The sequence below is a fragment of the Thamnophis elegans genome, chromosome 11, assembly GCF_009769535.1.
Source record: "Thamnophis elegans isolate rThaEle1 chromosome 11, rThaEle1.pri, whole genome shotgun sequence".
Taxonomy (NCBI): domain Eukaryota; kingdom Metazoa; phylum Chordata; class Lepidosauria; order Squamata; family Colubridae; genus Thamnophis; species Thamnophis elegans.
The window spans coordinates 37,969,535-37,995,163 of record NC_045551.1 but is presented as its reverse complement, the minus strand read 5'-3'; the positions used below and the strand labels follow the sequence as shown (position 1 = coordinate 37,995,163).

At 40.5% G+C, this 25,629-nt stretch overlaps 1 protein-coding gene across 2 annotated transcripts in view; it reads right to left on the bottom strand.

Moving 5' to 3' along the window:
• Positions 1-1,225: 1,225 nt before the first annotated feature.
• The window catches only part of CCDC138 (coiled-coil domain containing 138), a 34,550-nt gene continuing 10,146 nt past the window's right edge, over positions 1,226-25,629 (bottom strand). For both annotated transcript variants that reach the window (XM_032226950.1, XM_032226951.1), the window contains exons 10-15: positions 24,663-24,827; positions 23,229-23,345; positions 22,349-22,541; positions 13,302-13,478; positions 2,883-3,021; positions 1,226-2,239 (exon numbers count right to left, since the gene is read on the bottom strand). In XM_032226950.1, coding sequence (XP_032082841.1) covers positions 2,068-2,239; positions 2,883-3,021; positions 13,302-13,478; positions 22,349-22,541; positions 23,229-23,345; positions 24,663-24,827 — 963 coding nt within the window. In that variant the 3' untranslated portion in view covers positions 1,226-2,067. The remainder of the gene's footprint in view (positions 2,240-2,882; positions 3,022-13,301; positions 13,479-22,348; positions 22,542-23,228; positions 23,346-24,662; positions 24,828-25,629) is intronic.

The following is a 25,629-nucleotide window of genomic DNA, read 5'->3' as shown; positions in this document are numbered from 1 at the left end:
CACAAAGATGAGTCGGAGAAACATGTAATCAAGTGTTTGCATACCTACCACCTATTTTTAATGGAATTTTCTAAGCGCTTTAGACTAATCAAGCTAAGAGATTTTTTTCATCCATCCCTCTGAAACCTGTCCCTTCTCCTTACAGTTGCTTTTAGAAACTAAGATGCTACTTTCTTTCCTTTCTTTACAAGTTGACCACCCACCCCCTAATGATTAGGGCTGTGCAAAACATTCCAAAGAAATGTATTGAAGCTGTGGCAGCTTGCATGAAGGCTCTTTTTCAGATTGTTATAGCAGCTGCATCATCTGTAAGGTTTGTTCTTTTGGTTATGTTTTTGATTGCCTACGTGTGCCCAGACAGCCAGTTTGCTCAACATCTTCTGTCATTTTGTTGACTCCACCTTTCCTTGCAGCCTCCTGAGAAAGCTGCTTAGTGGGTTAGGGTGTTTCTATGGAACCAAATGAGATGCAATAAAAGGATATGGACAGAATGAGGGTTCAACCAAGATCCCTCTTTTATCCAGCAGCTTCAGGATCCTCAGGAATTTCCATGAATGGATGAAGCTCTTCCTAGTCAAAATAGTTCAAAGAATATCTTTTTTTTTCAAAGAATAACACTGCCAATATAAATAAGGATTTTAAATTGTTATTTTATTACATTAAAATGATGCCTAAGGACATTTACAGTGGTCACTGTAACATGACAATAAAAAATAAACACACATAAAGTACAAAATAAATCTTTTTGAGACCCTTATAAGACCCAGCCTACTGTATAGAAAATATCAGGAAAAAAAATTAGTGTCTGTCAAGACTAAGTTCAAAAACTGGGCTTTTTCTAACATAAAGAAATCAGAAAAAAAAATTACGTTTTCTGTTCAATAATGATTCTAAAGAAGTTCTTTGGAATGCATTATCACAAAGGCACAGAATCTCTTTAAAGCAGCTGTGTCTTTTAACGTGCCTCCTTAAAGCAGCTGCGTGTTTTCAGGTTCTTTATGAAGATATATCTTAAATACTTGTGCATTGAAGGATGTATTTAAAATAATTTTTGAAAGTTGCACATTTCTCTTATTGTGTAATCTGTCTGGAGAATAGAAGACTTCTTCCAAGGATGTCTCACATAGCAACAATCTTCAGGTACTCCACATTCAGGTTTGGGTTATTTCTAACACTGACAAAAGAGCTCTTGGAAACTCAGCTAAGAATCAATGCTTTCTTTTCATAGGCCAACACCAATCTTTTCAGCTACTAATAGTCTCCACAAAACAGTTAAACATGTATTTAATGAAAGGACATACCATCGACCTCAGTGGTTATACAATATTTTCTCATTGTATTGCTGCAATAGAAGTGCTGGGAAATCTGATTCTATCAATTACTACTGAAACCTTGGGGTCAAGTGTTATGAGGAAGAAAATGAGCATCTCTAGAGAAAGCCCAGTCGCCCAGGTAAAAGAATATTATGATTCTTTCTGTACTGTCCTAGTGATCAACCTGCAGGTCATCAGACATTCAACTCCATTCCTCTGGCTCCAGTTAACTTTCAAAACTTTGTGCCATGATTTTTTCATGGTTTCTAAACAAAGTTGGATGCATTAAACTTCTGGGAAACTCTGCAATGCACATATTTTATCTCAAACGGACCAAGACAATGGGCTGAAATATGGCCCCGTCATTGTCATGCTTCAAACATTGTGGAAGGGAAGAAAAATCAAAGTGTGGTATCTGCCCACATATCACCTGCCCTGTACTAGTGAATGCAAGTTTACTTATGCAAAATGATACTATATGATACCCAATATGATACTATTCAGCTTTGGTGGCATTGATCTCATTGCAAGAATAGTGTATTGTGCTGTCTTTTGGGCTGAAGACCAGTCTAAAACAAGTAAAGTACTTAAAGGTAAGCAATCCAGCACTATAAAACAAATTAAAGTAATTCTAACTGATGTAGTATTCTGAAGACTGGTACAACTGAGAATGTGGCAATTCTCATTCCACATGTTGTTTATTCATGTAACATAAACAAGCCACTGGAAACAACATTTTATAAAATGCAGCCTGCTAGTCACTTGCATTTTCACTACTTTCAATAGGTTTTTTTTTTATTAAACCCAAATTAAAGAGAATTGAGTTGAGGTTAATGCACAAAAAAGTGTGATCTGGATGTGCTGTCCTCAATAGTTCTTGAATCATCAGGTGAAGAGTAAACAGCTCAAACATCTTCCTATTACTCCTGCAATATATTTTGAAAAATATACAGTTAAAAAAGTCAGTTCAGAAGTTCAATTAACTTTTGATTCTGAAATTTCAACTTTCCAAACTGAAATAAACAGTATTTGCTGTTATTCATACGTATTTTATGTGGTTATTTTTAATAATTTATTAAATTTATACATACTCCCAGCAACTGTAGATTTTTGTTTTTGCAACGTCTAAAATAAATTTCATAGGCTGCATGAAAGATATATCTTAACTAAAATGACTCCTAGTTGTAACACAACGATATTTGCAAGATATAGTATTCATTATTGCAGAAAAGGGAGTAGAAAAAGAATAGGCCCAAACCAGTTAGAAAAAAATCATCAAAAGCCATTATTTCTATATTTTACTATTAAAACTTGCTTAGATTATATTACTGATCTTTATCCACTAACCCTTTCTCGGTACCACCAAACTAAATATTTCCTTAGTGGTTTGTGATTGGATCTGCCCTATTTTATTTGGTTGATTGTTGTCAAGTTCAGTTATTGCATCCATGTTTTTTTCTATTCGTTTCCCCACAAATCTCACAAGCTATGGAAAACCTGGGTTGCCCCGATTCCAACAAACACATAATATCAATCCTGAGAAAAGTATTTCGAGGTTGGAAAGCTTACTTGATTTTTGAAAGTTTTTGAAGCAGAATGCTGAGTTTCTCCAGGAGCTGAATATCAAGATTAGAACTGCGAAGCAGCACTGAACAAGTCCGGAAAAAGAGTTCATTGCTACAAGTTTCCAGAAAACGATTCAAATACCCTGCAAAATAAAGTGCTCAATAACCATAAGGAGCTCAGCAATCATAATTTGTGTGTATAGTTGAAAGGCATGTTATATCCAAATGCTTTCAACCTGGGATTCTATCAAACCTTCTAAGTTAAAATTTCAGCAGATATTACAAAACTGATGATGTGTTGTATTAACTGGTGTTGATTCACGTTTTTGCTCGGAAAGCATTAGAATCCATTCCAGAAGAATTTAAATTCTCAAAGAGCAAATCTCTCATGCCCATCACTCTACAGACAATTAGTTGGTGGGTGGGAGGGAGAAATGATGTTACAGCACAAGTAAGTCTACAATTCTTTTGAAGTTTCATGGTCCTTAATGAATACTGAAAAATATACTCTCTTGCTCAAAGTCTTTGAAAGAACAATGGTATGGTACCTCTATTTTTAATCCCCGTCCTTTAAAGAGATGGTTTCTTAGAATATTTCATCACTATCTTGACCTGCCCAGCTCCACTTTACTATGTAGATTTTGATATTTCAGCAGAAGAAGAAGAGGCATGAAAAAGTTCCCATCCACATGCCTCACTTTTGACTTTAGAATCTGACTCACTGTTCTGATCAGCAGTTCACCAGGACACATTTTACAAACCAGGTCAATGATAATTCATGAAAATCTTAATCCTAAATTTTTTTAAAAAATCTCTTATATTACTCTGTGCCTGTAAAACATAAAAAAGCTTGAATGCCTCAGCTTTCTTAATAGTGGGAGAGATGGTTACCTTGTTTAGCACAGTTCTGGGTTACAACTGCTTTCTTTAACACAGTGCCTGCCTCCTCTCCTCCCACCAAGGAAGCACAGAGTTGGTCTGTTTTGTTGGATTTCTGATATGTATCAAGTGGAAACTTATTTTAGCTCTGAGATTTCCCAACAGTATAAATAAGGCAAAAATACCAGAAACATCAGTGTTTGCATATTCTTTGACACAACCATCAATATGGTGGTATCTTTGCAACATTATTTTTAATGAAGGAAGGTTTCGTTTCTTAAGCAACTAGCTGATGTTTCATTTTTAGCAGGAAATGTTTTTCTCTTTCTATTTGTTTCCATTTCTCCTCTTAAGCAGCTTGCAGCTATCACATTTATTATGCTACAACAATATATTTATGTCCTGCCTTTGTAAGCAAAATACTGGAAAAAACTGAGTGCAGTCCATCCTGCATAAAAAGAAAAACAAAATCCTATGAACATGTAAGAGAAGAAGAAAGTTTTTTGGCATTAAATGTAGGAGCAATATTACAATCCTATTGGCGGCTCATAATATACCCAGTAAAACACTATAAACACCCACTGTGCTTCTTTTAGGCTTGCTCCAATCAATAAACATTTTAAATATTAGCATGCAACAGCAACAGTACTAATCTCTAATGAGTTTATAAAGTGCTTTAAAGGTTTCTTATCCATGCAATTGGTGGTTTCAATGTGAGTGTAGATTTCCAAAGGGAACATCTACAGTCTAATATTTAGTCATATATATATACACTAAACATTGGATGTGAAAGCAAGATTCTTTTTCTGCTTGTTTCCTTTGCTTCTGCTCTCCTACGTAGGGTTAAGAATATCTTCTCAATTATTCTTTTTGCCCCCAATTAAAAGGGTATTGCCTTATTCATAATAAGACACTTTGCCTAGTCAATCTAGAAACCTCTGCTGCTCATTTTGTAGTAATATAGATGCCAATGTACAAGGTACATTAGAGTACCTTCCAATATTACAAGATTAAGTTAGGTCAGCATCTCATCATTACCAAGTCAAAAAGCTACAGAAATTAATTGAATATTTACAGAAATATTGCAAACAATAGAAGAAGAATCAGCAAAGGTTCAAACCCACACGTATCAGCCAATCTGGGGAATGATCCACGAGCCAAAAGTAAAGGACAATAAGCAAGATGGGTGCATTCAATTTAAAAAATGATGGGTACACTATTGGGAGACCTAAAACGTGAGTTTGAGATCAGATTATTCTGAATTATCTAGCTATATAATATCAGTCAATCAAATCCATTAAAAAAATCTTATCTAAATCATGCATGCCTACAGTCCACTGCTATTATTGAATTTTTCCAAGTTTAGCTTTGGTTTATTCATTGTTAATTTTATTCCTGAATAAAGTTGCAGAGTTCAATCAAAGCCAACAGTATTTTAGTGTACTCAGAGGGGTGAAATCCCAACGTGTGTGAATTCAGACAATTCAGTTCTGTTTTGGACTCTAAGAAGGAGCATTGCTTTAGTCATAGACTGACCTCTGTCTTCAAATTAGAAGAAAAAAACAATCCAAACCTCTCAGAGAGAACATTACAGACAGGTTGAGAAAGGAAAGTCTGGGACAGGAAACCTTTTTAAAAAAAGCATGCCGTTTATCCTATATAAGCTATAAAGCATTTTTTTTCATCTCTAACTTCAAATGCCTGTTTAAGATAAGTTTGCACTTGCCCTTTAAAAGAATAAAGGATGGGATGTATTAACCCTTGCAGCAGTGAACACAGCTAATGCGAAGGAGAAATCTTACTCACAAAATCAAGAATCCAATTCTTAGTCTTTTAAAAAATGGTGGTAAGAATGTGTAGGTTCCTTTTTAATAGGTGAGAAACAAAAAAGATGCATGCCAGAGTTTTAATTAAGAGAATGATATCTGCAGCTACATGGTGTTTAGTTTTAATTCTAGATAACTACACAGATTACAACTCTTTTAACCTTTCAACAAGAGCCACCCTGAATAAAAAGCAGCAGTTGAATTCCTGTTATCTTGCTGAACCATTCGTCAGTGGCACTTTGAATTACTTATAGATCTTAGCAGGTGAACTGCTTTTGGGTCTGAAAGATTATGCTGTTCACTTTCCAAAGAAGCAGAGAGAAGAGAATAAAATTATTTCCACTGAATTTCATTTACCCCAACCTTTCCTCCTAGGATTTAGAATAAAAAGTCAAGTTGCAACAAATCTTAAGAGGTAAAAGTCTCACGGAATCTTTTATTCTGAGAAACTTTAACACAAGTTTTATTCCCTCCACAAAAAGACCGTTGGCTTACCTGAACGGTCGTTCTCGGGGCACTGCGAAGAGAGCCCAAATGCTGGGTTAACACAGCCTATCTGCCCTTGGACTGAGTGATGTTTTTCTTGACCACGCCTCCCTTTGCCTGCACATGCTCAATTCGAAAACGAAGGAACCGTCCTGTAATCAATTACAGTCAATACAGCCACATCGTTCAAAATACAAACACCCGGGTGGGTTTGGGCTCTCTTCGCAGTGCCCCGAGAACGACCGTTCAGGTAAGCCAACGGTCTTTCTCCAGTGCACTGCTCAGAGAGCCCAAATGCTGGGACATGCCCAAGCTATTGAGTCCCAGGGTGGGGAAGCGCCGAAGCCTCTGGCATTTCAGCCACTCTTTGTAATACTCTTCTGCCAAGGGAGGCTTCGGCTGAGGCAAAGGTGTCAATCTTATAGTTTCTAATAAAGGCCGTGGGGGAAGCCCAGGTGGCCGCTCTACAAATGTCTAGGATAGAGGCCTGGGTTGCCCAGGCTGCAGACGTTGCAGCGCTCCTGGTGGAGTGAGCGGTGATTCGTCACGGAGCCGTCTTGCCCTGGTGCTCATATGCCAGTTTGATGCAAGCACGTAGCCAACGTCCCACAGTGTGAGAGGAGACCTTGCGGCCCAGGGACGCAGGGAGGAAGGAGACAAAGAAAGCCTCTGACCGGCGGTAGTCCTTTGTTCTCTTTACATACGTGCGCACGGCCCGTCTCACGTCCAGCTTGTGCCACTCACGCTCCTTAGGGTGAGAAGGATGGGGACAGAAGTTGGGCAAAATAAGTTCTTGAGTCCTGTGAAACAGGGAGTTAATTTTCGGAGCAAATGACGGATCAAGTCTCAATATTACTCTGTCCGGGTGAACTACGCACAAATCCTCCCTGACAGAGAGCGCAGCAAGCTCGGCTACCCTGCGAGCGGATGTAATGGCCACCAGGAAAGCGGTTTTGATGGTGAGGTAGCGCAGACTGGTCTTTTTCAAAGGCTCAAATGGGGCTTTGGTCAGGGCCTTAAGCACAAATGGAAGATCCCATGACGGATACCGGTGAACAGTTGGAGGGCTGATGTTCGCTGCTCCCTTGAAAAAGCTCTTGATCTGGGGAAGCTGACTCAGCGAGCGAGAGGAGCCCTTTGCCAGGATGGTAGACAACGCTGCAACCTGGCGTCTGAGGGTGCTGACTGCAAGGCCCTTATCCAGACCCTCTTGCAAAAGTCTAGGGTCTGGGGGATCGAGGCTGAGGAGGCCTCTATGTTCCTAGTCTTGCACCACCGTGAGAAGGCGGCCCAGGTGGCATCGTAGATTCTAGTCGCAGAGGGCTTCCTGGACGCTTGGATTGTTCGAATGACCTGGTCAGAGAATTTTTGCTTTCTCAGGAGCTCCCCTTCAAGTGCCAAACGGCTAGCTGCAGCCACTGGGGCTCCGGATGGGTGATGGCCCCCTGGCTGAGGGCAATCTTGTCCCGGGGGATTCTCCAAGGTCTTTGAACTGAGAGGCTGACCAGGTCTGCGTACCAGGGCCTTCTGGGCCAGAAGGGAGCCACCAGAATGAGGTCTGCCTTTTCGGTCAGGAGCTTGTTCACCACTTGAGGGATGAGCGGAAGTGGAGGGAAGGCATACAGAAGTCCCTGAGGCCACGCTGACCTCAGAGCATTTGTTCCCTCCGCCTGGGGCGAGTGGTAGCGACTGAAGAAGCGTGGGAGCTGTGTGTTGTTGTGTGTGGCAAACAGGTCTACCTGTGGCTTGCCGAACCTCCTCACGATCTGCTGGAACAGGTCTGGGTGCAGGCGCCACTCCGAGTGGTCGATGCGTTGGCGGCTCAGCCAGTCTGCTTCCCGGTTGCTTACGCCGGAGATGTGATCTGCACTGAGAGAAGCCAGATGACGTTCCGCCCACCTGCCCAGCGCTTCTGCCTCGAGCATGAGGGCCTTTGATCGAGTGCCCCCTTGCCGGTTTATGTGCGCTTTTGTCGCCACATTGTCTGTCATCAACAGTACATGAGCCCCTCTTACTAGAGATGCGAACTTTCTCAGCGCTAGGCGAGCTGCCCTCAGTTCCAGCCAATTGATGCTGTGGGCGGCCTCCCTCTGAGTCCATCGGCCTTGGGCTAGGTGGCCCTGACAGTGGGCGCCCCACCCCAGGAGGCTGGCATCCGTGGTGACAAATAGTCTCTCCGGCTCCTTGAACAGGCAGCCCTTCCTGACTGCCTTGGACCTCCACCATGCCAGAGACCGGATCTCCTTTCGTGGGAGCCGAACCCGCCTGAGTGAGTTGCTGTTCCTGGCCCTCTGCACTGGCAGCAGAAACCACTGCAGCTCCCTGGCGTGAAGGCGAGCCCAGGGAACCACCCCCAGGCACGAGATCATTATCCCTAGGAGCTGGGACAGCTGAATGATGGGTACCGACCTGGCAAGGCTGCAGTGCTTCACTCTGCGTCTCAGGTTCGACAGCCGGTCTGGCGAAAGAAATATCTGGCAGGAGGTGGAGTTGATGACCGCACCCAGGTGCTGTATACAGGTGGATGGTCGGAACTGGCTCTTCTCCATGTTGACAGAGAAGCCATGGTACTGCAGGGTCTGCACAGTTAGAGAAACATCGCGGTGTGCCTGCTTGGTGGTGAGAGAGTGAATGATTATGTCGTCTAAATAACATTCCAGACGAACCGGATGGTTGCGGAGATGAGCCGCTAGCACTGCCAGAATTTTGGTGAATGTTCTGGGCGCAGATGATAGCCCGAAGGGAAGAGCCCTGTACTGGAAATGCTTCCCTTCCGCGTAGAACCTCAGGAACCGCCTGTGGGCCACATGGATGGGGACATGCAGGTAGGCCTCTTTGAGATCTATTGATGACAATAGGTCCCCCTCCCTCACACAGCCCAGGATGGAGTGGAGTGACTGCATCTTGAACCTCTTGTAATCCAGATGCTGATTTAGGCTCTTGAGGTCCAAGATGGCCCTCCACCCCCCTGAACTTTTGGGCACTAGGAAGAGGATCGAATAGAAGCCCCTCCCCTGCTGATCCCTGGGGACTGGCTCTATCGCCTCTATCTCTAGGAGATGGCAGATTTCTGCCCTCATGCGTTCCCTCTTTTCTGGGTTCCTGGGGGTAGGACAGCGGATAAACTTTCTTTGGGGAAAGGATAGGAAGTCCAGGAGAAGGCCCTTGCGAATGGTGTTGAGGACCCACTTGTCCGATGTTATCTCCTCCCACCTGTCGGCATACAGCCGTAGCCGACCCCCGATGGGGGGATCCCTGTGACCGTCACTTTCCCTTACGAAAGGGCCGGGATCCACCACTGTTGTTTCCTCCTCCTCGGAATGGTCTCCGAAAGGAAGACTGGGATTGGTTGGCACGAGCCCTGAAGGATCTGTCTTGGTGCCTATCCCCCCCTGCCTGAAAGGGCCTCTGATAGGAGGAAGGGTGAGAAGATTGCCCTGTTTCCTGGCTCCTGTAGGGTCTCTTACGAAAGGACCCCGCCCCTTTCCGGTCACCCCTTTTAAAGGTTGCCGGAAGGATCTTGCGTTTGTCCTTGGTTTCGGTGACAAACTTGTCCAGGGCCTCTCCAAACAGAAAGCCCCCTTTAAATGGGGCCGATGCCAGCTTCCATTTAGCCTTCATTTCGGCCTGCCAGTGCCTGAGCCATAGGAGGCGGCGGGAGGTGATATTGGAAGCTAGAGCTCTGGAAGAGAATTTTGCTGCTGTCAAGGTGGCATCCGCCGAATACTCGACAGCGGTAATAATCTTGGTTAGCTCATGGCGCCACCTAGATTTCCTGGGCGGGGGTCTGGACCTGAGTTGGCGCAGCCAGAATAGGGTGGCCCTAATAAAAAAGGAGGCAGAGGTGGATGCCTTGATGGCCCAGGCAGACGCCATGTGTGTTTTCTGACATGCCTTTTCTGACCTCTTATCTTCTGCCTTAAGTCCCTCTAGGAGCTCAGCTGGCAGGTTGGAATTGGAAGTCAGAGACACGACTGGGGCATCTACTTCTGGGAATTTGAGGATTTCCTCCATTTTATCTTCTACTGCATATAGAGTTCTATCCCCCCCACTGGGGTTGGTCAGGGTGCCTGGCTGTAGCCACTGGCGCTGTACCGCGTCCATAAATAGGTCTGGCACAGGAATAACCTCGGGAGTTTCTACTGTCTCTTTGAACAACCCATGCTTAAGATCCTTGGAAGAGGAAGCCTGAGAGGCCTCAGGCCTGGAAGTGGGGCCTAACTCTGTGGCCGTCATGGCTTTGTGCAAGATAGACTTGAATAATGACGGTTGAAACAGGCCAGAGAATTTTGGCTTGTCAGGGGTGGGGTTTTCGTCTTCGGAAAGGGCGAAAATCTCCCCTTCTTCCTGCTCAGAACTTGATAACCCAGAGTGAGAGGGGCTTGAAGATGGGGAGGAGGATACAGGCTCCTTAGAGGTGGAGGCCCTAGGTTTGCGTTTCTCCTTTGGGGCCTTGCCCTTGCGAGAGCCCTTGCGCTTAATGCCTTCAGCTATCCCTTGGGAGATGGCTAAGGCAATTACCTCCCTCATTTCATCCGAGAGAGCAGGACTTTTTCCCCTTTTTTTCTTTTGCTTACTGGGCCTGCGCTGGCTAGGCCTGCCTGAGCTGGATCCACCCTTCCCAAAGGGGGAATTCTGGACAGAATCTCGTTCCTCTCCGATGGAGGAGCTAGGGGAGTCGGGGTACCCCCAAGATACTTCAGGAGATGGATCCCTGGATGCATAGTTATCCCCAGACAAGAATTCACTGTCCCCGGGGGATTGGGCCTCACGATCAGGGGAAGCTGACTCCCTGCTGCGACGGTCTGGGCTAGGTTCTGGCTGAAGGGGCCTTGAAACCTCCCTGGGATCCACTGTGGCTCTTGGAGAAGACCTTTCAAGTGAGCCTTTGTGCCCTTTGCCTTTATTTACAGAGGGATCCAGCTTGCAGCGCTTGCTGGAGGGCCCCACCTGATCCCCTAAGGCCTCCCTGCATTCCTCAGCCATTTCAGGTCCCCACGAGGCCTGGAAGATAGCTGGAGTTGGGATGGGCACGCGCTGGCCTTTGCAGTCCAAAAGCGCTGGCAGAATCTCCAGGAGGGAAGGGCCGCCTTGGGGTCGGATTTCCTTCCTCCCACCGCCCTCGGTTCCCCGAGACTTAGCTTATTTTCCGGAGGGAGAGACTAGCTGGCTTCCCAGACTAGCCCCCAGCCTCCCCGCGGCGTTCTGCAGTCGTTGAGGGCTCGCTGAGGCTCCGTTGGCTGGCTGGGCTCTTCTTGCTGCCTTGTTCCTAGCACGCTCTGAGCTCTGCCGCTCTGCCCAGTGAGTCGGAGCGATCCAAAATGGCGGGGGGTGCGCACGCAGCCGCTTCCCGCTCTTTCCAGCCCTGAAAGGCGCGCGAAGGCTCCAGCCGTCGCTGCTGTTGCCGGGCAAAATGGAGCAGGCGAGGGAATCCTAGCAATCCGGCTCACCTGCTTTAGAGCCTTCTCAGAGCCTTGCTGGACTTTTCCTCCCCCTGGGACGCCCCTGTTCCAACAGGGAACTTGGTTTATCCCACTAATTGCTCCCTTGCTAGCCAGCCCCCGCTGTGCAAGCCTTTTCAACCCCCTGCAGTGCTTGCAATTAGCAACAGCAGGGAAAACCCGGCAGCCCTTCTCTTAAAGCGACGGAAGCCTCACTGGAGGCAAATAGACAGACCTGATGTAGAAGCGTGATTTCCTCTATCTGAGAATTTAAACGTGGTCCAAATTGGGAAACTTTTTCCAGCCTTTCTGCTCTTAGACTGGAGCTCTCCCAAAACAGCCCTAACTCGGGCGGACTGAGTTTTCGAATTGAGCATGTGCAGGCAAAGGGAGGCGTGGTCAAGAAAAACATCACTCAGTCCAAGGGCAGATAGGCTGTGTTAACCCAGCATTTGGGCTCTCTGAGCAGTGCACTGGAGAACAAACACACAGGCAAGCTTTGAGATAGCTCCAGTACTCTCTTCTGAATAGAATATTTAAATTGCAAGGATAAAAGTCAAGTCATAGGTGAACAACTTATTTGTGATGAAGGTGCAGTACTTCAGGGACAATTTTGTGGAATGAAAGAGGGCAAGGCCAACTCTTCTCTGTACCCACCTTTCCTTTTATTTTTCTCTGCAACTTCATTTAGTTATCTTGGGTTTAATAATTTCACATATACTACCACTTAAAGCAAAAATCGGGTAATATATAAAGCAAATCCACTGTGGTAGATGTTTAGCAAAAGGCTAAATTCAAAGCTACCACGTAGATTTTTGGTGCAACTGACATAAAAGAAACATAGTCCTGACAATGTATTAAGTGTCAAAACAACTCACTTAACATTAGGAGGCTAAAGATTTAAAAAAAGACAATTATTTCCTGGTTAAGATAAAACAGCATAATCACTCTAGGCAGAAATTGTGGGATGAATCCTTAGCAGTGATTTATCTCAGTAGAAAATCAAGCTGTCTTGTTTGTATAGGAATGCAGAGTTCTTTCTTTTAATTCTGCTAACTGTGAGTTTTAAATGTGGCATGATTATTCTGTTTGGCTGGAGGCACATCTGGAGATCTTACTTAATTTGATATTAAAATATGACCACAGAGACAGGAATCGTGGTGTTCTGAGGAATGGAATCAACAGTTGCAGGACCAAAATGTTTACATGTGAAAGTTTAAACAATTCAATCATCCAGGTATCAATTTAAGAAGCCATTAGTTACAATTCCAATACAAGAAACAATCCACAAAACAATATTGTACACAAACCCACTGTGTGCGTTTATTTCTAGAGAGCTTACACATACTAAGTATTCAATCACCATTAGTAATCAGAAAGAATTTAAAGGCATCTTATTACTAGAATTTGTATTTACATAAACAAGTCTATGCTGAGATCTCAGAACTTGTTGAAAAAGTCAGCCCTACAATATTTAGTTGGACATTATGGTTCCATACATCATAATTTCATGCACAAATATCCGATCGGCATAAGGCTTGAAATCCCTTCTATAAAGTATAAATGTTTTTAAAAGCATTCATTTTTAAAAACTAGCTGCCTATCATATTGAAGTACAGTAGAGGAAAACACATTTTCTTTTGCAGAATTTTCCATTCTGCCTGATAAAAGTAATAGTAATCTCTCCTTTGCAATAACTTACTGTGCAATTACCACAAAATCAAACATGGAGGGCATATAAAGCAAGCTAAACAATGTAAAAAGTGTATGAAAGAAAGGTTGATTACTTACTAGATTCTGTTGTCATCTGAAGTAAACTGTCAATGGCACTGGAAAGGAGGCCTTTCCTTGACATTCTTAGGTGAGTCAATATTATGGGCACAGCTTGGTAGTCCAAAAACAAGACTTTCCCTTCCTCTGTCTTCAGATCAATGCAAAGTGAATCAAAGGCTTGTGCCAAATAATCAGCTAAAAGATGTATTTAAATTTAAATATTAGAGATGTACACCGTTGTTTCTAGACAGGCATACAGGCCATCACTAATGTGCATAAAATCCTGCACAATGTACTATATCAAAGTTTTTAAATTATATTGCTTACCAAATGAATTATTAAATGAATATGTTTGCTCATTATGTGTGTCAAGCAGTACCATATTAAGAAAATTGACTCAAAGCAAATTACACTCACAAAATCCTGTCATGTTTTATTAACAACAACCTCAATAGCTATATGAACTTTATATTTACAGCATACCTAGGTTATTTTAAAGTTAGAACCATCATATAGCAACACAATCTTTGCCCACTGAAGGTGATGTTATTTACTGTATTTTTCGGAGTATAAGATGCACCTTCCCCCCAAAAGAGGGTGAAAATCTAGGTGCACCCTATACACTGAATACAGCATTTTTGGCCCACCGAAACCCCGCCCCCTTTGCAAAAATGGACGTGCAGAGGGTTTGGGAGATTTGCAAAGTACTCCTGGGGGCTGGAGAGGGCAAAAATGAGCAAAAAATGGGCCATTTTTGTTTGGTTTTGCCTCCCCCCCAGCCTCTAGGAGCACTCTACAAGCCTCCCAAAGCTCTGCATATCCCCCTCCCCAATAATCAAGGTGTGCAGAGGCTTTGGGAAGCCTGCAGAGTTAAAAACATTTTTTCAAAATAATGGTGTGTATTATACGCCAGTGTGTCTTATAGTCCAAATAATACAGTAGTTACTATACAGCACAATTATTTTTTTTTGCTCCCTTCATAATTGGAAAAAGTTTTGAAAGACCAAATAGTCCAAATTTTAGAACTGACCAAATGAAAAATTCATCTAGTTAAGAAGTGGAACTCCAACTTTAGGAAAGCAACAAGCATTCTTCTATGGCACACAGAACAGCATCGGCCCAAATGGTCTCGCATTTTAAGCCAACAGACTGTATATGAAATGATTTATAATCCCAGGGTAGGCATATTGGAAACTTTGCGTACTCTGGGTGAAAGAAGCCTTTATGATGTGACAGACATAGATGACATCACACCAAAAAAGTCACACTATACCACCCCCAAGCTTTTAATTTTTAATGTTCATTTTTTAAAAATGTGCGAGCATATGTCTAAACAAAGCTAGAGCTGATGCTAGAAAATTTGGGACAGCAGGCCAATGTTTAATTTAAAATGCCTAAAGTACAGAATCAGGGAAGAAGCCTAAAAGGAGAAAGACCTAATGCTCCTGGTTCACAGACCATTTAAAGAATGCTTTAAAAAAAAAAAACTATGACAGCATTAAGATATTTGGACTTCACTCCCACGTTTGCTGGCAAATTCTGGGAGCTGAAATCCAGACATCTTCAAGTTGCAAAGGTTGAAAACACTGCATTAAAGTGATCGATGCTTAGTAATCGTCATACAGATTTTGGGAGGGTTGCCTTCAGGTTGTCCTTCTGCCTTAGAAAAAAATGCATCAGAACAAAATTGTACACAATGGAGCTTCAAAGATGAATATAGAAAATTTTGTAGATTTCTTGTAGCATTGTGATGATTCCATAGTCTATTTCTCTCCTTTCATCTTAACAATTAGGCCACTCTCTATAAACATAAAGATTCCCCTCGCACATATGTGCTAGTCGTTCACTACTCTAGGGGGCGGTGCTCATCTCCGTTTCAAAACCGAAGAGTCAGCACTGTCCAAAGATGTCTCCAGGGTCATATGGCTGGCATGACTTAAATGCCGAAGGCGCACGGAACACTTTTACCTTCCCACCAAAGGTAGTTCCTATTTTTTCTACTTGCAGTTTTTACATGCTTTCAAACTACTAGGTTGGCAGAAGCTGGGACAAGTAACGAAAGCTTACTCCGTTACGCAGCACTAGGGATTTGAACTCCCAAACTGCCGACCTTTCTGATTGACAAGCTCAGTGTCTTAGGTGCTGAGCCACCGCGTCCCTCTATAAACATATAATAGTTTACATAAGCCCCAGGATTTCCTGGTTTTTGTTTCAAGGTGGCTGGTCCTCTTGAATGGATATAATAATGCAGGAAAAAAATCAATAGATGTTTAGATGGTTGAAAAATACCAACACTTATCTACTCATGAAATTCATGACTATGAATTTTTCACTGGCCATAGAAACTTATTGTTGTACTAAGCTATATTTAACCTTCACTGAAACAAAAAAATCATCCATGCTAACATCAATCTGAATATTAAAAGAATAATAGAAATAATGGAAAAATCCTATATTTTTAAATAATAAATAAATTACCAGTGTGTTCAGTGTAGGCTATTAGTATGTTTAGATACCCTAAAATAGTAGATAGGTAGCAACTCTACTCCCAGTAAATTTTTCACTAAAAATTCTGGCATCTTAATGCAAACTACACTTACTTTGGATATATTTCAAATACTGTAATATGTATGTAGGTTAATAATATAACAGTATTTTCCTGCAAGATTATATAACTCAGAAACTGCAAAATCTTACTTAGAGTGCCCCCTACTGTATCTTTAAAGCAACAAGTTATTTACTAATTATATAATGGTACATTCAATTTAATTTGTAATGAACACACATTTCAAAATTTCATCTAAGAAAGGAATTTTGGCTTATTTTAAGGCTTTCTTTTTCCTATGATGGATTGAAGGCATCCTTCACTGCTCATTCTTGCTTTAACAGGCAGGATCACGGAGATCTTACATACATCTGTGGGAGGACTGACTGACTTCCAGTTCTGCACTTGAAAAGTAGGGAACTCAATCAGAAATATAACCTAATAGGAGACAGTGAAAATATTCCCATTCCCCATCCTCTAACCATTCTATAGGCAATAGTCTCCTGACCACACTATCCATCTACCAACAGTAAGCTGGCTTCAGTAAGTGAGTTATAATAAAGCATCCTGCATTAAGAGCAGGAAGAGTGGCTGAAGGAAGACACTTTAGGAGGAATGGACAACCCATTGAAGGTTCTTCTGAAAAGAGGCTTCAAATGAAACAAAAGCAGCTAACTGAAAAAAATTTAAATCATATGGCCAGTTAGATACCAAAACATGGCTCCCAAAGAACCATTGTTGGAAAAAGTACTGAAGTCTGTGACACCCAATGGATCAACAGCCAGCAGAGGCTTTCAGCCATAGGAGCTCACTGGGTAATCTCTAAAACCAATCTAGACTGGAAGGAGAGAACGTTATGCCCGAGGTAAAGGTGGGATAGAAATCTAAAAAGCAAATAAGCCAGAATGATATAACCCTTAATTCACCTATGGATGACTATTACCTCCCAATCTACATCTATTGAAGAAAAGAAACAAAATATGATCTGAAGTTTTGTGATTCTAAAACATTAATCTGAGTTATATTTGATGCAATTGTTGAAGAGAAAACTGAGAGATTATTTAAGCATGAAGTGTAGGTTCCATGATGGAAACCTATGACTTACAGATTTGAGGTTCCTACAAAAATCTCTTTGGAAGGATTACAGGATTGGAAAAAAAACCACTTTCAAACCACCTTTCAAGGTAAACCAGCATAAAAAACATACATGGGAGGGATTTCAGGAATGCTACTTAATAACAGAAACTAGAAACCTGTCCAAGTTTCTCTCTATTCCTCCCTTATACTAAATGAAATGGTGGAGTTGAGTTTCTCTCATGAGGGCTTCAGTATTTGGACATGTACTCTTTTCCATAGACAGCTCCTTAACTATTCTTTCAGACGGTCTTCATCTCTAAAATCCTTTAAAATATAAGAAATTGAGGCTAAAGCTATGTGCCAAGAATTTGGATACACCCTTTGTTCAAATATCAATGATTTTTTTTTTGAGGGAAAAAGGTATGAAATCTTTTACATTAATGGCAAAAAGGCCTTGAGGGAACTTTTAATCTTAATTTTTTAAAGCCACCTATCTCCCCTACAAGATGACTCTGCGCAAGATAACTACATGGATAAGCATCATGGATCTCCTTCGAAAAGCTACAGTGATTTAGATTGTATAGACAGGAAAATCTTTGGTCTTTTTCAAAATCAGGGTTTCCAATGATATTTGAAAATGGGATATGAACTCTCTGACATGGAGTTTAATAGGAGCACAGAAATATTTCAATGGACTGATGAAGTGTTTTGTTCCCTAATGAACAGAGCTGAATCAGAGTACTGTTGATCTGTTCTATTGAAAATATTTTTGCCTTGCTCAACCCATGGTTGTCTGAGAAAGCAAAACATGTCAATCTGAAATAGAAAAGTGAAAATCCAACAATGCTATCTCCCTTATCTAAGAAGTCTATGTTGCACTTGGCTTCCTGTACATTTCAGATATACAGTACTTAGCATGGTTGCCACGGCTGAAGGATGACATTCAGTGGGCAGAAAATATTCCATATGGGCACATCTGTCATATTTGTTTGGAGATGCACAGCCAAGGAATCAAGGTAAAAGCCAAGTTCAAAATCAAACTTTAATGTGATTGAAAAAATAGGTTTAGCCTTGCCAGTTGGAACCATGAAGAATGCTATTGATAGCAAGTACAAACCAAATGAAAGCAATCTGGAATGTACTGGTAAGGAAAATATATGGATGAAGCTGAACCTCAACTAGAGCAGTTCAGCTTCATTTACACCTGCATAAGGATGAAAGAATGTTGGGTAGATATGGTATGATCACCATAGAATTCAAAACTAGAAGCATCTTTGTAGCAGCTCGAATTTTGACAATATATAAGACTCTAGGCAAGATCCAATAACAGCTACCATCTTTATCTCATGCATTTTATTTGGACTGAAGTTAGATTATTGCTACTGCTTAATCCACTGCAACTCTGCAACTCAAACAGAAACTTTGGGTGTGATTTATGACAGGCAGAGCAATTACAGTCACGGGTTTCTCTAGGTTTAAATAGCCTAGCCTGTTGTTTTTTTGCCAGTATTGAGTCAAACAGAAATTGCCTTTCTATACAGCAAGAGACAGCTGCAAATGAAAGGGAAAGTTATACAGCTCCTTAGAGAGAGAAAAACTTGGGGCGGGGGAAGGCCTCCCAACATTAGCTTATTAAAATAGCAATAAAGTTTCAATCTCTAGAATAACTTATATTTGAACAGTAAATTTGATTTAGAATTCAACTCCATTTCAAAACCATTTGAGACTATAATTTACATTTATAATTTTCAATTTGTGAAAATTGAAAACTTGGGGTTTAGAGTTTATTTCTTGTCATTACCATATGAAATACGTATAATTCTATAGTATTGACTTAATGTATTATTTATTATCTAGTTGCTCTTTTTCCTTTTTTCTAATAATTTGAATTGTGTTAACTAAGTACTTCCAAAGTTTAATAGTTATTAGTCACATTTTGATTACTTCTGTAGAACATTTATTCTGCATCGCTTCAAAGCACCCATTCCAAATTCATGAACACAACCTTAATGATTGAAGTTTTACTCATAAGCTTATCTTTCTCTGGTCGATGTAACATTGAAAAGGAAACCAAAGTAATGTGGGTGAGGAATGGGGAGGTCTTTGAGCCAGCATTGATTCCTAGACAAACCCCTGTAATTTTCTGGATGAGATTTGCAGAAGTGGTTTACCACTGTTTTCTTCCTAGGGCTAGAAAGACAGTGACTGGCTGAAGGTCACCCAGCTGACTTTGTCCTTAAGCTGGGACTAGAACTTTTGGTTTCTCGGCTGGCGGATCTCTATGGTAAGGATCCAGGCATACTTTTTTTTTATCAGAGTCCAGTGTCCCTTCCACTGGAGGGATGATGCCATTATTTTTGTTTGTGAACATCTCTAGGAAGGCAGGAGGAAGATTTGCCCTTGGAGTGAACTTGAGAGAGTTGCTAGTTTGGTTGAGTCTTATGCTCCTTGCAATATGATCAGTTCCACTGGGGAAGGCTGGGGACCTTTTCCTTCCCAGGCTCCAAATCCGGTGATTCAACTTGTTGCTGGGCTTCTACAAGTTGTGGCTGATTACTTGACTGTATTAGAACTGCAGAATATCCCCCAAAGGTCTTGTACTTTCTGAGTTTCATCTGCACATAACTCTCAGACTGTTGGCTCTTGAATTGCAAAATTCGAACCTATCAAGCCCTCAAATTCATATTTTTGTTAAAAAAAAAGTTTAATTACAGTAATAAAAATGAATGCAAACTAAACTCAGTGAAAGTAAAGTAAAAAGGGAATAAAAAGTACAAATAAAAAAATGAAAAGTGAAATAAAAAAGAAATATATAAAAAATTCCAATCTTCATCGAAGAAAGTACAGTACAGGTAGTCCTTGATTTACGACCACAATTGAGCCCCAAATTTATGTTGCTAAGCAAGGAAGTTGTTAAATGATTTTTGCCCCATTTTACAATCTTTCTTGCCAGTTTTAAGTGAATAACTACAGCTGTTGCTAGTAACATGGTTAAGTGAATCTGGCTTCCCCATTGACTTTGTCAGAAGACTGCAAAAGATGATCACATGACCTCAGGGCACTGCAACCATTATAAATAAATGCCAGCTACCAAGGATCTGAATTTTGATCCATTGGGATACTACGATGGTTGAAAGTGTAAAAAGTCAGAAGTTACTTTTTTTCAGTGCCTTTGTAACTTTGAACGGTGACTAATAACTGACTGTAAATCGAGAACTAACTGCATAAACAGTAGTTGTTTACTCTCTGTAAAATTAAACTGTTACGTCTTCATCCCAGATCCCATCCCTTATACCAGTGGTCCCCAACCTTTTTATCGCCGCGGACCAGTCAGCCTTTGATAATTTTACCGTGGCCCGCTGAGCGCGCGCAGGGGTGGGGGGGGCGTTGTTCGCGACGACACATTGATTGCGTACCTGCACGGGGCTCTCTTCCCTGGAGCCTTTGCGCACGGCCCAGAAGCCTTTGCGCTGCAGCGATCATGTCCCCCGGCCGCTGCAGCGATCATGGCCCCCAGCTGCTGCGCGGCCTGGTGCCAGGTACTCCATGGCCCGGCACCGGTCCGCGGACCGGGGGTTGGGGACCACTGCCTTATACTTTACCTATAAGCAAATCCATAAAACATCATTTTTTTAGTTCTGGTATCAGCAAAAATTCTGTACAGGTTGTACCAGGATTTCATAAGAACATGTCTTATTTTAACCTTGATGAAATAAAAAAACCTTTGTATTTCTTCCTTTTACTGGTTAAAATCTTAATTTTTAATCCATTTAATTATTGTCATAGGATTTGATCTCTCGTCAATTCTTCTTTGTCCCATTGCATTGCTTCTTCTTGTAAAGCCAATAAAGAGACATTATCCAGGCCATTCCCTTGGTTTATTATTTGTATTTCCTTTTAAATTTGTAAAACTTCAGCTGGCTTCTTTTGGTTCAGTTACAGCAACCTGTTTGCACCACCCCCACAGTCACATGATCACAATCGGGTGCTTGGCAAACAGCTTGTGTTTATGATAGAATAAACACAGCATTTCCTTTCTTCTTGGCCAATTTTTGAAGGGTTTTTTTTTTTTTTAAATAGCAATAGCAGTAGACTTATATACCGCTTCATAGGCCTTCAGGCCTCTCTAAGCGGTTTACAGAGAGTCAGCATATTGCCCCCAACAATCTGGGTCCTCATTTTACCCACCTCGGAAGGATGGAAGGCTGAGTCAACCCTGAGCCGGTGAGATTTGAACCGCTGACCTGCTGATCTAGCAGTAGCCTGCAGTGCTGCATTTAACCACTGCGCCACCTTGGCTCTTTTTTTTTTTTGCCAATTTTCAGCAAACATGCCTATCAGGGGGAGCTGGATCTGTTTAAGAACCTGCATGATTTTATAACCACCCTAAAAATTGCCGTAAAATCAAGTCTGACTGGAATTACGATCCTACTGATTTACAATAGAAATTATGGGCCCAATTGTGGTCATGAAACAAGGATAATCTGTAAAGAGTCCTTATCTGAGTCATTCTCTTATCACTTGTATTTCCACTTTAAATGCCTTCCCTGTTTTATCCAATATTTCTCATTTTATTTTTTTTAATCAACCAAGTTTTATTTCATGTCTTTCATTCCTTTATTAAACATCCTTTAGATGTAGCCTATGAAAGCAGACACTGTTACTGATATTGATATTGTGGCTACTAATTTCTGGTCGTATCCTTGAAAAACTCCTTTAGTGTTTCAAATGCTGTCGTGTGTCATTTTGCAGGTCCTAATCTTCTGAAGACAAGAAAAAGTATTGTATGGTCAACCAAACTACCATTTATGGCCATCAGAGATTAAGATAACAGGAAATGCATATATTATAGCCAGTATTTCCAGGGTGGTTCAGGATAACAGCTTATAGGAGTCTTTGCACGTACAACATAAAGAAGAATGGTTCTAAGTTGCACATTGCCAAGATGTAAATTGAGTTGATGTGTACTCTAATGCCACTCTGTGAGATCCTCCAAGAAGGAAAAGGAAGATGGATAATGCATGGAACAATTGGAATCAAAGCTACTGGGATCCCTTTGCCTAATGAGATCACAACCATCAGAAGATATTCAAATATGTCTCTGAGAGAGGCATTTTCTGCCCTTGGCTTCCATCATGGTCTTTGCTAAAAACATTGAAGAATGTAACTTTCAAAGAATTCTAAAAATCAAAAATAGAATTCTAACCAGTGGTGAGTGGAATCTAAAAGTTTTGTGGTCCTGCCTGAAGCAGCAAGTGAGAAGAGCAAACCTAATAAAGGATAGCCTCTACCAACACTGTAGGAAAGAGACTTGCTTCTGTACCTTAAATATTTAAAATATTACTTGTAGGAACCAACAACTTTTAAAAAGTTTTCTAAAAACACTAACAGTTTTCCTAGGTTTCTAGTATTTAATATTTTCAAAAATATTTATAAAGCTTACCTTGTGTAACCACTTTGATTATAATTAAAGTTGATACAACTCGTAAAGATATATTACAACTTTTAAAGAAAAATGCAGCCTTGGGCTTGGAATCAGTAGCATGTTTAGGAGAATTGTGTTGATTTTCCTTAGGGACAACACCTTTAAATAAGTCTTCACCCAGTCGTCTCATGGTTGAGGTCATTGCTGCATGCTATTTATGCAAGCAATAAAAAGTAGGACATGATTATAGTATTTTGTGTTATGTATTGTCATAATATATTTATTCTATAAACATTTTACTGTAATATAAATGTTAAAGTCAAATATTATCAACACTGCAATCTGACCGTTTAAAATATGCAAAGTACTTCCAAACAAGTGATCTCAGAAGATAAATATTTAATGTAATAAACCATTTAATATGTTTGACACTATAGTTTATATTCAGAATTAGAACTGAACCGTTCAGAATGTAGGTTTGGTTTTGGAAATTTCTGCCTATTACATTGTACCATAATGATTAATTATAAGATTGATATGAACTTGCATCAAAGCAGAAAAACAGAAAGAGATTACACACTGGCTTGAGAGAACGCTGCAATTTTACAAAATAATGTGTTCAGATCTAAAATTCTAGTGGTCTCTGAAGATGGATTCACAAAAGAACTAGGTCTGACAAGAAAAATTGTGAAATATAACATTAATATTAAAATGATTTATCTATGATTAAATGATATTTAACCCTTTTATTATTTATGTATTTATTAGATGTGCTGCCCATCACATCTAGAAGCAGGTTAAAATTTAGATTAAGCAGTGTCATAAAAAGTGAGTTTTGTTTTGTTCAGAGAAACATCCTTAGTGAAAAGCACATTTCCTGCATGAAAATGTATTTTACCTGGGTACTTCCATCCAACTGCCTTACAGCCCAGTAAATGCACTTCACCACAGGGAAGTGCAGGTTAGGATTCACAAAGGGCAACCACTGAAGTTGTTCCACAACTAGAGGCAAAAGCTGCAAAACACAAACAGAAAATTGCAATTATTTTCCAAATTAGTCGTCTTATAAATAGATTGTATTTGGAAGTTGGTTCTTGTAATATAAAATATTTATATTATGCTTGTAATATAAAAATTAAAATTATCAAAAGTTAAATATTAATACGCAGAAACGTATCTCAAACTATGAATTAGAGAAATGCAATGTTAATTTTTTTTCTCACTAATGTTTCCTGCTTTTTTCCTTGCAAACCTTCCAAAACCAGCCCAGCCCTCCCAACCAACCTGTTTGGCTGATCCAGGTGCTAGGATTGTGCTGGACCTTGACTACCCACCCTCCCCCTCCCACAAATATTCATGTTTTCATATGAAACATACTTTAAATACTTTAATTTTATTCAAGCAGTAACAAATTGCCTAAAAATAGTTTATTCTGGCTTTTTCAGTGAACATTCCAGTTTAAACGATATCAATCTAACGATCTATAATAGTCTACTTTTACTAGCAAATTCTAACCTAATGGTTTGCCATTGCCTTGAGCCCTGGAATTGGCTATGGTCACCCATCCAAAAATTAACCTGGACTTTCTGAGATCAGCCCAGATCAGCTGTCACTTATCTGGGCTACAAACTGCTATTCAGGACAACATTGTAGCGACATAAATAGCATATAGTCTTTTGGTCATCAGTATTTTGCATAGTGAATGCCATTTGGATCTGGGTTTGTTTATTATTGCTGTTGATATAGCACTATCATTATGGAAGGTATTCCTCATGCAGGGAAGTTTTACATCCTCTTTGAGATTCCTGTACTAGGAACACAATCTGGATCGTAGTGTTAACAAAAGCCTGTTAATAGCATCTGTACTGTAGCTAACACATAATTTTGAGAGGTAGTATATTTGGCATTATGATGCCATTAACATGTTTTAAATATTTTGATATGCAGCTTGATTGAAAAATCAATTTCTTTAAAAAAAAACTTTATTAAACTCATTCTTCTGGCATTATCACTTTTTAAATTACAGAACACAGGAAGAAGCTTACTTGGGCCTGTGTGGAATGGATGGTGCAAGGCTATGCATGCTGAATTAGAAACAAGTTCCACTGCAACCAATCGGGTTACTTTCAGGCAAGCATGTTTAGCACTGCAGCTAACGGACATACATGAGCACTTTTGTTTTGTAATTGTCTATCTTAAATAACCATTATCTCTTGTTTAAGAAAAAAAAAACCATTCTATTTAATTAGCAGACCACTTTAATGTACCAGTGTTGAACATACAAATGATACCAATGTACCTTTTTATTACATTAAATTGGAAAAAATTCTACCTTGACACATTTCTCCTGCATATAGTTTTTGCTGGAAATAAGTGTGCCTGTTAGCTTGTGAATGTTTTCTCTGTCTTCATCAACAATCAATTTGCATAGGTGCTGCTCTGAGATCCAGTTCATTAATATCGTTAACAAGTTATAAACATGTGAATTAAGTGGTAACTGCAAAAAAATAAAACACAGCAAGGAGAATTGAAAATATCTTTACTATAAGATTATATTGACAGGACGTGCCAATTTGAATGTTTGGCTGTACAACACATACCCAGTTTGGGTCACCTGTTCCCAAAGTTCATGAAAACCATGAACTGGCACTGATAAGAAAGTGAGAAGGAAGGAAAATGTTGTTCCACCTTCATATGCATGGATAATACATCCTGTAATACTGAAAGTATTACATAGCTACAACTGTCTCTTCTTTTCCTGCGCGCAGCTGCTACTTGTATTTATGATGGCAATTGGGTTCAGAATTTATGTTGCTAAGTAATACAGTCATTAAGTATGGTGCCACATGACCACATCACTTAGTGACAGTAGGTCCAACAATCCCAATTGCCATTGTAACTCCAGGATTATAAGGTCTTAAAGAGGGAAGAGGCAGGAGCCCCAGGCAAGCAGGTCAGTGTATAACAGCTTGTGATATGTGGGAAAGACTACAGAGAGGATAGCACTTGTAGACCTGCAAGATTTTGTCAATATAGCATTACAATAAAGTAGAATTCACACATCAGATTGAGCCATTGTTTCTTTTTAATTTCATACTTTAATTCTTTTTACTTTCTATTTAGAATATTCCTCAACTTACACTTACATTTCTTCTGACAAACCCAATCTTCTATACACTAAAGGGGAAATAAATGCTTATTTCTTGCAACACACCACAAACTACTTACTACTATTCTACCAGTATCTGCACGTCACAAATTCTACCACCCATTTTATTATCTTTAATACAGTCTTCCAA